Source organism: Helianthus annuus, chromosome 16, assembly GCF_002127325.2.
Source record: "Helianthus annuus cultivar XRQ/B chromosome 16, HanXRQr2.0-SUNRISE, whole genome shotgun sequence".
NCBI classification, from domain to species: Eukaryota; Viridiplantae; Streptophyta; class Magnoliopsida; order Asterales; family Asteraceae; genus Helianthus; species Helianthus annuus.
The window spans coordinates 97,428,720-97,443,200 of NC_035448.2; the positions used below are offsets into that span (position 1 = coordinate 97,428,720).

At 33.5% G+C, this 14,481-nt stretch overlaps 2 protein-coding genes across 14 annotated transcripts; both read right to left on the bottom strand.

Annotated features, from left to right (window-relative positions):
- Positions 1 to 1,020: 1,020 nt before the first annotated feature.
- Positions 1,021 to 5,127, bottom strand: LOC110885270 (FIP1[V]-like protein). 13 transcript variants are annotated; one of them, XR_002562038.1, is made up of 11 exons: positions 4,939 to 5,127; positions 4,733 to 4,818; positions 4,390 to 4,623; positions 4,242 to 4,264; positions 4,053 to 4,139; positions 3,734 to 3,959; positions 3,538 to 3,652; positions 2,925 to 3,014; positions 2,562 to 2,763; positions 1,965 to 2,248; positions 1,021 to 1,507 (listed from the first exon to the last, which is right to left on the bottom strand). XR_002562038.1 is itself a non-coding variant. In XM_022132952.2 (8 exons), exons 6-8 carry the CDS (start codon positions 2,566 to 2,568, stop codon positions 1,349 to 1,351), a joined length of 450 nt encoding a protein of 149 aa, XP_021988644.1. In that variant the 5' UTR covers positions 2,569 to 2,763; positions 2,925 to 3,014; positions 3,538 to 3,652; positions 3,734 to 3,959; positions 4,053 to 4,139; positions 4,242 to 4,260; the 3' UTR covers positions 1,021 to 1,348. The 13 variants fall into 13 exon arrangements, 1 of the variants encoding a protein (XP_021988644.1); XR_002562041.1 differs by lacking the exon at positions 4,242 to 4,264 and having other exon boundaries at positions 4,733 to 4,801; XR_002562043.1 differs by lacking the exon at positions 4,242 to 4,264 and having other exon boundaries at positions 4,390 to 4,631; positions 4,733 to 4,801.
- Positions 5,128 to 7,599: 2,472 nt separating this feature from the next.
- LOC110885268 (auxin-responsive protein IAA28) lies at positions 7,600 to 10,994 on the bottom strand. The gene is made up of 4 exons (XM_022132951.2): positions 10,777 to 10,994; positions 9,464 to 9,744; positions 8,581 to 8,668; positions 7,600 to 7,796 (listed from the first exon to the last, which is right to left on the bottom strand). The coding sequence occupies exons 1-4, from the start codon at positions 10,938 to 10,940 to the stop codon at positions 7,751 to 7,753; spliced, it is 579 nt and encodes a 192-aa protein (XP_021988643.1). The 5' UTR covers positions 10,941 to 10,994; the 3' UTR covers positions 7,600 to 7,750.
- Between the last annotated feature and the right edge of the window lie 3,487 nt (positions 10,995 to 14,481).

Here is a 14,481-nt window from a genome sequence, read left to right on the forward strand (position 1 = left end):
ATGAGGGACCTGAACACTAATCCACACCCCGGTCTTCTTACAGCTAGCAGCAACTTAGGCCTTGTAACCAACCAAACCTGTTTTCTAGTTGTGATTTAAACCCAAAAAGGACCAACTTGGGCCTTTCCCGGTACTCGTTTTCTATTAGTTTATTAATCCTCTCGTGATGTATCGTGTAATACTTATGTAAGTGTGTCACTATAACATCAATCTCGATGTGTTAAAGATGTGTGATTTACTAATATACTACAACCATTATTTTTTGTTAATTATTTAGGTTTTATGTCTACCAGGTGTAGAATTTTGGATCTCTAAATCTTAATAATTCTTGTAAAAATGCTACACTATCGAAAGGTGAGAGTAAACTTTTTTTTTCTTTTGAATTATAGTAGTGTAACATATGTTTGATTAAAGATGTGTGATTTACTAATATACTACAACCATTATTTGTTGTTAATTATTTAGCTTTTATGTCAATAAGATGTAGAATTTTGGATCTCTAAATCCTAATAATTCTTGTAAAAATGCTACAGTACCGAAAGGTGAGAGTAAACGTTCTTTTTCTTTTGAATTGTAGTAGTGTAATATTAGTTTAATATTATTTGTATACCCAAATTTTAAATTGCAATTGATGTAGCAATTTGACAATATAAAAGAATGCAACTTAAAGATTTGGGTCCTTGTTTGTTACATAACGGAGATGTCGGTTAAATGGAAAATGATAACTCTACCAATTGACTATGTCAATTTTGGTTAAATGGTTATATGTCAATGGTTTAAGCTCAAACCTTTTTTCGTTAAAGTTGGCCCATTATTATTACTAATGCGTGTTTTATTTCCGTCATTAAATAAAAAAAACACGTGATGTGGGATACAATATCTGTTGCCCCTTTTTTAGACATGAATTCAACGATGTGGGATGAAATGGTTTATCTTTTCAGCGTAACATTAATATAACCATCTGTTTTCCTTTACTATTGGATGTTGTTTTGTAATATATTGACTCCTTAGTCATCTACAAGATTAAAAAAAAGTAATATAAATGAAGAGAAAAGTTTGCTAGCCTACCCTGTTTCAACAAGCACCATAAAGTAGACATAAAACAATCTTTTTCTAATATTTTAGCTTCAGTTGCGAGTACCCAGCGGGGTTCACACATAAAATAAAATTAACATTTGATACTATAACCTATTCGTTTCACATGTCAAAACTGGTGGGTGGTCGCACTACTTGAGATATAGTGATGTACGGTCATTACTTGTGTGATGGAAGGGTGAAATCTAGTCCACTGCCAAATCCACGACCCACTCCATTGTTGTTCCAACCCGGATGAAAGTTTTTCTGCATATTAGGAGGAACGTTTTTTTTTTGCGCCAGCTGGATGCCATTCACCTCTACCTCGACCAGCAAAAGATAACATACTTCCAGGTAGACGAACTTGACCCAGGGCTCCACCAGTTGCTACAGGACTCGCTCCAAGCATAGGTGCAGCACCAGGTCTCACAAACTACACAGTTCCCCAAATAAAAAGAGATTAAACTATATCAAGAAGTAACCTTTGTTAATCTAAAATACAAGGTGCGTGTGTGTTGATTGAATATTGTCATCACATAAAAGAATCAAAGGTTGTCTTAGCACCATTAACGGTCATTAAACAGAAAACATAAATAATAAAAATCTTCCCCGTATAATCTCAATATAAAATCACATGTAAAACGACCAGCTAGACATCAAAATGCATAAAGAAAGAAAATAAATTTTCATTTATCAACAGAAGGAGCCGGTACAACAACATAACCACATTTAGTGGTGGCCCTAATTTAATATTTGCAACAATATGTAAAAAAAGCAAGTTCATTTACCACCTTTTTCGCACTATAAAGTATAAACCAATCTAAAGTACACAAATTTACATGTCAAGATCAGTTGATCACCCTACATGTATACCAACACTTATCACTGACCTTGAACTGAGAATGAAACGGATGATACCCATGACCGGCGCCGTATCCCATCTTCTGCGCAACCGCACCTCCACCCTCACCTTTCCCAGCATCACCACCCAACAAATCCTTCCTCTCTCCTTCACCACCCTGGCCAGCATCTTCTCCCCAATCTTGCATCTCATCCATCAGCACATGATTATTCATATCAACGTCACTCGTAACAATCACCAAATCGTCACCACTGTCATCGTCTCCTCCATCTAACCCCCCTCCACCATCCATGCCCATCATATTCATCCCCACTGTATCATTTGATTACACACCTAATCAAATTATGACATAAAACATATTGTAAAAGTATAATTTTAATATAAATGGGTTAAACGGGTCAACCAGCCAACCCGAACGGGTCAACCCGAACCTAACTCGAACCCGTTTAGACTAAACCCAATCCCGCGAATTTCGTGTTAGGTTCGTGTCGTGTTTTCGGGTCATGTCAGAAATTCGCACCCCTAATTTGTAGCAAAAAAAAACATGTGTAATAAAATTACTCCTACAGATAACATGAATATAAGATAATTATTATATATGTGCAACTATATCTAAAATGTCCACCTGCCATCCAACTCTTGCTGCTTCATATCTAAGCTTATTGCTTCCATTGTTGACTGAGAAGATGTGCTCTTTTCTTTGGAATGATTGTCACTGTTAACTTCTGAACTGGAAGCAAAGAGTTTTAATATATTTATCTTACTCCAAAAGCCTTTCGGGAAGATTTAGTTCCATGGGTACACCACCCGCTCTCCTTGTGGAGAATCTGATTAAGTAAATGTTACAAAATTAGCCCTTGATCAGATATAGTATGTTCAGAAACGATGCGTTAGTTCTTCAATGAACTATCGTATAACGTCATAACAACGAAAAAGAGTCAGTGGGACCTGCAAATTGATTATAAAGGTGACATAACAGAAAATGTACCTTGTCTAGATACAGGCCAATTGCAAAATACAACAAAGAGTCCAGAACCATCATAGCTAGACATATTAAAAAGCACACTCCAGAAGATGCCTACATGGTGTACAAAGGTAGTAAATTAAAATGAGTTAAATAAAACAAAAGAGTAAAACGCTTTTTTTCATCCCTGAAGTTAGACTATTATTTGCGACTTTCGTCCAAAGGTTTGTTTTTCCGCATCTGGATCCACAAGTTTTGAAATCTTGCCATTTTCATCCGACTCGTTAACTCATCCAATTTTTTAACGTTAAGTCAGGGGTATTTTTGTCTTTTTAGACATTTTAGTGATGATTAAAGGGTTTGGGTGGGGAGAAAGTCAATAGAGGTGTATCTTTATTTCTTATAGTGTTTTTTATTCAACAAAAAATGTCTAAAAAGACAGAAATGCCCCTCATTTAACAGAGATAAATGAATGGAGTTAACAAGTCGGATGAAAATGAAAAGATTTCAAACCTTTTGGATCCATATACGAAAAAACAAACCCTTGGACGAAAGTCGCAAAAGTGGCCAAACCTCAGGGATTGAAAAATGGCATTTTACTTAAAACAAGATAAGATGTAAAATAAATGGCACTTACTCGCCAAATGTTGCTCCAATGGAGTCCAACATGGGCACGCTCATAATCAACAAAATTGACTGATCCTAAAGCAAATGTTGTAGGCGAAAGCAAAGAAGCCAATATCTTTAAAACCCTAAAAGTAAACAAATGCCCATTATCATCATAAAACATAACTGCGTCATTCATTGATTAATGTTATATATTAGTAACTTACATAGAAACAGCTTCGTCATTGACCATATAATAAGGAAAAAAGGCTCCAAGAAAAGCAAGAGTTCCAACTGCCGATTTTGCTCGTATGAAGAAAGTAGAGATCGGGAACGATATCATTATGGCACTGAGCCCAAACAGAGGAAATAGACGAACACCGATGTTTTATCACTGTGCTGAAACAGTGTGCCCATCGTGCACACAGTGATGATTGCTGCTGTGATCGCAAACTGTAAAAAAATCATTAGAAAAAGTAATGTCATAATAATTTCCTAAAATTACCAATTACAAGAACAATAACCCATTCTTAAAGACTAAATCACCTGTATAGCGTAAGTAATAAACCAAGAAATATGAAATATCTCATCCTTCTGTCCCATCATATAGAGGCCTTCTTTAATTTTCTACTCCTGAAACATTTTGAAGCAACAAGCTAATTCGTAAGCTAACAATACATATATACATATATTATAAAGTTGAGTTAAGATAAAAGCATAATAAGTAAATCAAACCTTCTCAAAAACCAAAAAAGTACCTGGCATTACCAACAAGGTCAAATATGAAATTATAATTCTAGTCAAACAAGAAGCTAACAGAAACAAACATAAGATGTTAGACACATACAGGACTCCCATGACAGATATAGACCAAATAACTAACCAGCTTTATTAAGAATATTCGCTGACATAGCAGGTTCATTTCTAGATGACATAGCCAGCAATAGTAGAACCCTGTTGGCCATACGACAAATATGATTTGCAGGTTCTCACCATCTTAACCCTTCTCTTAGGCTTCACAGCTTTGATTTGCATAACCTTTTTTCTGGATCTCCATTCTCCAGCAAATCTGTGGATCCCTTGCTCAAATCTGTGGATCCCTTGGTGCCTTCGACATCTGAAAAACTTATAGAAACTACCGTCAAACATTATAACTTGCCATATTAGAGCCAGATATATTCATTAAATCAGAATAAAGAAATGATTCTACAGGTATCAGTTCTTACCAAGTTGCCAAATAAAGCTTGTTTAATCCCTATATCGCCAGAATCTCCACTTACAAAACCCTAGATTGCCTGAAATCAGCAAAGCCCTAAAAACAAAATCAAGATCAAAGCTTTGATTTTAGGTTGACGATTCCTGAATAAAAGACAAATCATGGGTAATTTTCAGTTCTTGGGAAAAAATTAAAAGTTTTCGATTCTTAGAGAACCTGGAATGAAGGAGAAGCCGCGATTGAAGCAGCGTAACAAGGCGGAGGGGAATAGGCGGTGGAATCCTCACAGATCTGCTCATGAAACGGATCTGGTGATAGATCTGGCAAGGGTTTCTTGAGTTGCCCCGAGAGAGAGAGAGAGAGAGAGAGAAGTGAGAGAGAAGATCTGATGGTTTTGTGAGAGAGAAATGAATTGTTGATCCGTGTGAAGTGAAGTGAAGGGCTGAGATCGCGATCCGTGTGAAAAGGTGAAAGAAATGGATGGCTGAAGATGAATCAGTTGAAGGGTAAATTATGTTGTGTTTTTTGGTGCTTCAAGTGTTGTACATTGTGCATTGAGGGTGTTTTCAACACATTGTTCAATTACCATTCTGTCCTTCCTATATCCTTATTAAAGTAGTATAGATATATATATATATATATATATATATATATATATAGGGGGCTGCTAGAATGAGAACCACCCCGAGTTGTAAGAACCGCGAGAACTACACCCCACGGAGCGCCGTTCGCCGCGATTTTTTTTTTTTACAAGTAGATGTGTGCTTTATAAACACGGCCGTAAAAAATCACGGCGAACGACGCTCCGTGGGGTGTACTTTTTTACACCTCAAGTTTGGTGTTTTTTAATTTTTTTTCTTTTTTCTTTTTTTTTCACCAAACTTGAGGTGTAAAAAATACACCCCACGGAGCGCCGTTCGCCGTGATTTTTTACGGCCGTGTTTATAATGCACACATCTACTTGTAAAAAAAATCGCGGCGAACGGCGCTCCGTGGGGTGTAGTTCTCGCGGTTCTTACAACTCGATGTGGTTCTCATTCTAGCGGCTCCCTATATATATATATATATATATATATATATATATATATAGGGTAGGGATATGGTAAAAAGTGTCTAAAATGTAAGAAGGGTAAGAAGTGTTTTAAACCATTGGATATTTGATCTAATGGTTGAGATCAATAGGGTATAAAATGTAAATTGTGTTTTAATTAGAAGGACCTTATGTAAAAATTGAAGGGCAATAGTGACTTTTCCAACGTTTCAAAATATGGTAACCGTTTCAAAACCCCCATCAACCTTCCTAAAGATCAGCGAATTATATGGTAACCAGCGAATTATATGGTAACCGTCATCAATCTCCAAAAAATCAACAAATTTCTTCATACTTTATCATAAATAGATCTATAATCAGATTCATGGCGTGGTGTTTTAAAAAACTGGATAAATTGATTATGATTCAGGTCATGGTGTTTTATCTGGAGACATTGTTCATGTCGTGGTGTTTTATACGCTTATGATTCAAGTCATGGTGTTTTATCTGGAGACATTGTTCATGGCGTAGTGTTTTATCAATAGAAAACGTTCACAGATTTTAAAACACCATGACTATGATTCAAGTCATGGTGTTTTATCTGGAGACATTGTTCATGGCGTGGTGTTTTAAAACATCTATGATTCAAGTCATGGTGTTTTATCAGGAGACATTGTTCATGGCGTGGTGTTTTATCAATACAAAAACATCCCCCGATTTTAAAACACCATGACTATGATTCAAGTCATGGTGTTTTATCTGTAGACATTGTTCATGGTGTGGTGTTTTAAACATCTATGATTCAAGTCATGGTGTTTTATATGGAGACATTGTATAATCAGATTCATGGCATGGTGTTTTAAAATAACTGGATAAATTGACTATGATTCAAGTCATAGTGTTTTATCTAGAATCCAGAAAACATTGTATTGTGATTACATCCATGGTGTTTTAACATCTGGACAATCAAAATACAAAACATTCCCATATTTTAAAACACCATGACCATGATTCAAGTCACGATCAGAAATGAGGATGACGAAGATGAAACACGATGACGGTGAATGATTTGTGGAGACGAAAGAAATTGGTGACGGTGGTCGGAGATGCATGTGTGTTCAAATTGGAGAAGATGACGTGAAGATGATGATGAAACAATCAATCCCTAAAAATTCTCATGGCCAGTTTTTTTTTTTTCAGTTATATTGTAAATCAATTAAATGACAAAAATGTACAATTACTAATCTACCCTTTTGAATTAATTAAGAGGAGGGACACTTGTCATTCCAAGATTATTTCTTACACTTCTTACAAAAGATGGACTTTTTACAGGATCCTTTACCTATATATATATATATATATATGAATGTTAAAACGGGTGATAAATACTATATAATTTTAAAAAATATTGTGTTAACCCTTTATCCGGTTTATTCAATTTACCTTGAGGAGTAGATGAGGGGCGCCCCTTCTAACCTAAGAGATTTCAGGATAAATGACATCTTTAGAACTCGATCTCCATCATGTGATAAAAACAAAAATATAAGTTTTTTAATGGATAAAATGAAGAATATTAATTCGTATGAGAGTTCAAATATTACAAAATCTTGGGTTATCGTCACATATAGCAATCTTTTTTTCACACAACCCCCTTTATGTGAAGGTTAATAACCAACATTTCGCTATGCGATTAACTGGACTTCATACGTATATATATACACTTGTTATTTGTAAACTATAAATTTTATTATTAATCGCTTTCATAGAAAGATGATCAACATTTTAGAATATAATGACAACCTTAGGTGGGCGGTACGTGAGTGTGACCGGAGGGTGGAGAACCACTATTTCGACCGAATATTGACATATATATTGACTTGTAACTCATGCATCATCAGTAATACATTATAAGGATTTTAAATAATTCAACATAAAAATTAAAAACATAGATTACAGATTCCAACTACTTTTAACAATGTTCCATCTTCAACCAAGTAGCTAGTTCCTCACCATTTGTATACGTTTTACCGACCGAACGAACATTCTGCAACACGAATCGAAGTCGTTTAAGAATAAATCTTATATATACACATTCCTAGAAAAGCTAAAATCCATTTAAATTACTAATTATTATTTGCAAATGACCTCTAGCTCAATTGGTAGGAGGACTTGATTTCTTCTTTGAAAACCCAAGTTCAATTCCCATTTGGTGCAAAAAGGAGTGAGGCATTGGTGGGCAGTGATAGGAAACCCAGGGAAAGCTGGGTTCGATCCTTGAGCCAAACGAGTTTTACTGGTAATTTATCGTCGTGCCTACGGGCGGGTGGGTTACTGGATTTTCCCCAGAATTGGTGGTGGACGACTCGGGTTACTCTCGGAGTACTCCGTTTGTCCAGTGGATGCCTCGAGAGTGCTCGAGATTGATTTGTTGGCCGTTAAAAAAAATACTAATTATTTAGTGGTTTCAGAGACGGCTCGGTTAGTTGAAGTCTAGGCCATTGGCCATATATAAAAGGCCCCCAATCTTATGGGAGAGTATATTTATCAGCATACTTGCGAGAGTTTTTTTATTGAAAAAAATCTTTTTAACTATAATATGTGTTATTGTGTCCTTTGGTAATCGTAAACAAAGAATATATTGTCATATCTTCATCCAAATAATTTTTTTTTTTTTTTTTTTTTTTGACTAAAACAGCCTCAATTTTATAATCTCATTTAGGCCCTTAGAAACTTAAGCCAAACCTCATGTCTCTATATAGACATGTGTATATTCAACTTTATATACAATAGACACAATAAAAAAGAGGTAAGAAGGTAAGGTTACATACTCCCATGGTAGGTCTCCTCCAAGATGCCAATGGCCGTCTCTATGTTGGTACATAAGCTTGTAACTTACACCTTCCTCAATTTCAACAGCTAAACCATCCATAATAAAAATAGATTAATCAGTTAATGCTCAAATTTTCTAACAATATTTATGTTAAGAACAAAAGTTAGATATGTACCCATAAAACTCACCCAGTTTCTAATAACTATGTAACTCACAATTGCAAGAAATATTTTTTTAATATTTTGTTTATCACGTCAAGAAGACGAGTTAAAATTGATAAATTCGAGCACAACCCATATGTATCAATCAAATCCATTAGTCATAGACACACTTAAACCCACGTAACCCAAACATGTCCTCGTGTGTTATCGTTTTTATCTAAACAAATCAATTGACTTAATGAGTTATATAAAAATTGTAATCAAGTTATAAACAGGTTAAACATGATATCTAACGTTTGCAAAGCTAAAAACATGTTGTAGCAAATGTATAAAAGGGGTTGCAAATTAAACTTGTAGATAAATAAATAAACCAGCATACCAACCAAATATTGCTATTCATTAAACAATTTAAGCATATTAACCGGAACACGACATGTTTATTATAGGAAACATACAAAACAACCTACAACCTTTTTTTCATATTCCATGTTTCTGGTCATCTAATGTACTACCTTATCAAACTCGAACTAGTCAAACAAGTGGATCATACACAATGATAACCTCTTTTGACCCACATCTAATCTACACACAAGCTCCTTCACACATTCCATACATCTGGTTAAAGCATACGACTATACCTTATCTTTTTGTACCCTACAACATACCAATGCATGGAAAGTACAAAATTAGGTGAATATGAAAACGGATGAAGCAACTTACATTTGTTAAACATGTGAATTAATGCGGTTGTAAGCATTTCAAAGGAATGAAAAGCATTCAAATCAATCTTTCTTGCAATTCCAACTCCTTCCATCTTCACCTTCACAAACAATTCATTGTAGTTGTTGTTGTTCATCACATTCATATGTTCACCTTCTTCATCTACCCGCCTGTTAAATTGATCTACTCTTTCATAGTGGTTTTCTTCCATCAATCTTCTCCTCCATGAATGCAATGGCGGCCATCCAGTTAAACCTTCTTCATCCTCATCCAAATGATCCCTACACCCATTAATTGATGTTCTTAAGTATTGTTATTGTGTGGAGTGACCGTACCCATAATTGCTTTTTTCACTGGGGTCGGTTTTTCTCGGATAATTGTTAACTTGGAGTCCGAATTTTCAGTTTGGGCCTGCTCAGTGCTCACATATCTTTCTATACTAATAAATGAAAATCTTTTTTTTAGACACATGTTACTTTCTAATGATTTCTTACCTTATTTTTCTATTTATCCCTTATATTAAATAATAATAATAATTTTAACAGAAAATTAGTGTAAAATAAATAATAATTTTAAATAGAAAATTAGTTAAAAATATATATTTGTTTTTCAATAGATAATTTTAAACAAAAATTCACATAAGAATAAACGTTTGTTTTTTATATAATCATAAAATTATTTATCGAATATCATGAGTAGATATATATACTTTGGAGTTCGATGATTTAAATTATGGTAAATTAGGAATCAAATGTTCCCATGTGATATATACTTAATAATTGTAATGTTGTTTTTATTTAAAGATATATTTTCTTATTATTTAGTATATAAATTATTTTTACAACCCGTGTCAGACACGGGGTTTTAACCTAGTTACTATCTTGCAACCACTAAAACTAAGATCTAAAAGTAAATTTTTGAGAATAAGAAAAAGGTAAAGCATTGTTCAATAATCATTTAAAAAAAAACTGAACTAACTAATCGAATGTTTACTTATTTCCTTTTTTTTCAATTTGTTTTTTAGATGCAACATGTACAGATATATCTTTTCGAGGGTCAGTCGATAATCATAATCACGAAAATGTAAAGCATTGTTCAAAAATCATTTAGAAAAAAAAAAAAAAAATCTAAAGTACTTAATCGAATTTATTCCATTTTTTCGCCTTTCACTTTGTTTTCAAATAAAACACGTATATAGTGATGTTTTTGTACATGAGTTAAAAGATCTTGAGCGTTACTGTCGGTAGAAAAACTATATATACATAGTATATAAAAAAATACGGGGATGGTTTTGAATCAAGAAACAGTCTTACTGTTGATAGTCACCGGTGTAGAAACCATTGGATTGTTCATCATCATCTTCTTTATGATTCCAAGAAACCAGAGGAAACCTTGTTACTGAGCATCCGCCATTGAAGGTTTTCTTGATGGGGTGTCTGGTTTGATTCGGGGGTGAAAGACTTAGCTCAAGCTCCATAGTTGGAAAAGTGTTAAGTGTGTGTGCGTGCGTGCGTGTGTCAGTGTTTGTGGATTCTTTTGTTTGGAAACATTTAAGTATTTATAGAACTAAAAAGTAGGGTTACAGAAGGTGGGAAGAAGACAATTCGACAAAGACTTGTAACTCACGCATTTATGTTTGTACCTTTTGGGGAAAGTAGATTTATCCCCTTGAGACAAAACTGTTTGGGAACTATCATGGTTATTTTATTATTGTATAGATTTAGGGAAAACCGTATTAATCACATGTTTAGACAATTATGCCCTAAACAATCATATCGATAACATTGGTTGTTGTTACATACACAACCGTGAACGAGATTAAAGATCACGCCCTACCGGCATAAGAATGGTGGGTATGGGGCGTGGGTTGTAGCGTTGTAGGGGGTTTGACGCCGGCTACATCATCTCGGCTCGGCGTTGCCAGCTTGGCATGGATATTCGGCCTGGCGGGAGGGCTGGGTGACGTGCCGGGTTGTGATTAGCTGGTTGAAATTAAGAGTTTAAACAAACAAAATTCCACATGGCTAGCCATGCCCAGCTAAGCGACGCCCCACCACACCCCTAGTATTTGAGTATTAGCTTGTGGATCCCACCCTCACCTCGTGTCAAACAATGCCCCAAACCCAAGTCCCTCCACACCCCTTAGTATAAGGATGAGCTAGAGTTGAAGCTGCGAGTTCAAGTTTTATCAAACGTTAGTTTTCCTACTTTTTACATATTTTTAAAAGATTTTCGAAGGTCTAAAACAACCCTTTCTTTTCTACTAACAAGTTGGTTTAATTTCCTTTGGAGACTAAAATTTCTTTGACTACTTGATGATCATTAACGGTAACAAAATATGTTGTTTATATGATTATGATAACAAAACTTGTTTTGCTTTTGGAACTAAATCTGAAAAAAAAAATTAAAAATATTAGTAGGAGAGATGGATTTGGAAGGTGGATAACATTGAAGGCAATGGTCGGGAAAAGGAGGACCAACCCCCCATTTCATGTCCTTTTCTTGACCTATCTTTTAATATGATTTTATTTTTTTCAGATTTTATATTTTATAATAATTTTAATATTTTAATATTTTAAATAGTAATCCTACGTGGTCTATAATCTATATGATTATATTTCATGTGTTTTATTCAAAGTGGTAAAATGTGACTAGCTATTCGAAGTGGTATAATGTGACTAGTCTTTAACATTATATAAAGTTATATATAATAGGCTTAGAAAAAGCTTGACTTGCATGACATATTCACATAGTTAATTTGTTTTTGCATGGTTGCAACTAAGACACCCATGATCTTAGTAACCAAAGTTATAAAATTGTCTCCTATTCAGTTCCCTCGTGGTGTTAAAGGTTGGTTGAAATACCATCTAATTATGAAAAATACGTACGTTTTATCTGGTTTGATAATTTACTATACTTTTTTTTCTTATTCACACATACTTAAAAAGAGAATCAGGTCGTCAGATTTATTTAATGAATATTATTATGTGATTTCCGTGGTTAACCTAAAAACATAGTGTATTCATAGGTGAACAATGTAAGAGACGTAATAATGTAGCCTTTTATTTTTCGCTTGTTTCTTTTTTTTTTTGTTATAATTTTTCGGGTTTTACAGCTTCATTGGTCCAATTCTATCATCGTAGAATCTTTTTCCGTTTAAAAAAAATAGAAACTGTTATAAATAAACTATATTGTGTGACTATCAACATTCTAACTTCCGTCTCTTCGTGTCCTATGTATTAATGTAAGAACACTATATATAGAGGTTCTTTGTATTGCATGATTACATCTCAATGAATACGAAATCCATATTCTATATTTCTCTCTACAATACATATAATCCTTGTTCTTATTTGTATGTTAGTTGCTAGTAGGTCGTTCTTTCATAACACATTATCAGCACAAAAGCGCTCTTTGTGTTTTGCCACCCTTGGTCCCTTTTCCTCGCCTTTGATGTGCATTATTTTTCAGCCTAAATCAAACTTGCACGCTGATAAAGCAGCCAAATAATTATCCGAAAAGATGAAAGATGAGTTTCCTATGCGATGGAAAGTTGGAAATGATAGATGTGTAGCCACTACTGACAAAACGTTTGATCTTCGAATCTACAATCTCTACTAATAAAGGTATGATGCTTCGTAAGATTATTTCATATTATATTTGATGATGATGATGATACATCAATCTTACTGGTGGCATTTATTAATATTAATATAAATATATAAACTTAAAACTGATCATTACTATAAATTCTAGGATTTAGTTTCATAATTGAACTCTATCTATATATATATTTTTTTCAATTCCTTTTAGAAGTTACTAGGTTAGTTCCCCGTGTGTTACACGGGTTGAACAATCTAAACTGTATAATAAATATTTCTTGTAAATGAAAACCAAAGATGGAGACGTTTATATACCAAATTGACATAAATGAGTTAATATAAAGATGATTTATGTTACTATTATAAAATTCATCAAATAAACATGTAATCATCGAAAATGATATAAAAATAAATATCTTATATTATATAATACTTATTATTGTATTTGCGTATTACATTATATTTAATGAGAAATAGAAAGTTACAATATAATTCGCACATTACCGAAAATAATTTGAATCCAAAAAATATTTACATAATTATTAGATTTTTAGCTTGATTTTAGCGACGTATTGCAACATTTTGTTTTATATATATATATATATATATATATATATATATATAGGGAGCCGCTAGAATGAAAACCACCCCGAGTTGTAAGAACCGCGAGAACTACACCCCACGGGTGGGCGTTCACCATGATTTTTTTTTTTACAACTAGATGTGTATATTATAAACACAGCCGTAAAAAAAATTTAAACGCCGCGGCCGAGGGGGTAGTTTTTTACACCACAAGTTTGGTGAAAAAAAAAGAAAAAAAAATTAAAAACACCAAACTTGTGGTGTAAAAAACTACCCCCTCGGCCGCGGCGTTTAAAATTTTTTTTACGGCTGTGTTTATAATATACACATCTAGTTGTAAAAAAAAATCATGGTGAACGCCCACCCGTGGGGTGTAGTTCTCGTGGTTCTTACAACTCGAGGTGGTTTTCATTCTAGCAGCCCCCTATATATATATATATATATTTAAAGTTAGACAGTAATAAATTATGATAATAATATGTTGAGTAAAGTGTATGGATGATCTCTGTGATTTTTCAAAATTTTGGATTTAAAATCTCTATTTTTTCAAAAATAAACGAACACTATAGGTGGTTAATAATAACAATCAAGTTATATATTTAGTTATAATAATATGACAAACAAATTAAGGATGTAAGTACGAACAATCAAGTTATATATTTAATTTAATAATAATAATATGACAAAACAAATATTGAACCTAAATATGTATAAATTTCTTAAAATAAATGAATTTTAAAATTTATGCTTAGATATTTTATTAAAAATATGTTTTGTTAATAAATAATATGAAATTCTAGAAGAGAATAAATTAAAATTAAACTAAATAATAAT

Coding starts and splice junctions, on each gene's coding strand:
- LOC110885268 (XM_022132951.2), bottom strand. CDS start 10,940: ATGGAGCTTGAGCTAAGTCTTTCACCCCCGAATCAAACCAGACACCCC. Junction 9,745..10,776: donor TACACCGGTGACTATCAACA/GTAAGACTGTTT, acceptor TAATGGGTGTAG/GGATCATTTGGATGAGGATG. Junction 8,669..9,463: donor AATTCACATGTTTAACAAAT/GTAAGTTGCTTC, acceptor TGGATGGTTTAG/CTGTTGAAATTGAGGAAGGT.
- LOC110885270 (XM_022132952.2), bottom strand. Junction 1,508..1,964: donor CGTTTCATTCTCAGTTCAAG/GTCAGTGATAAG, acceptor GGAACTGTGTAG/TTTGTGAGACCTGGTGCTGC.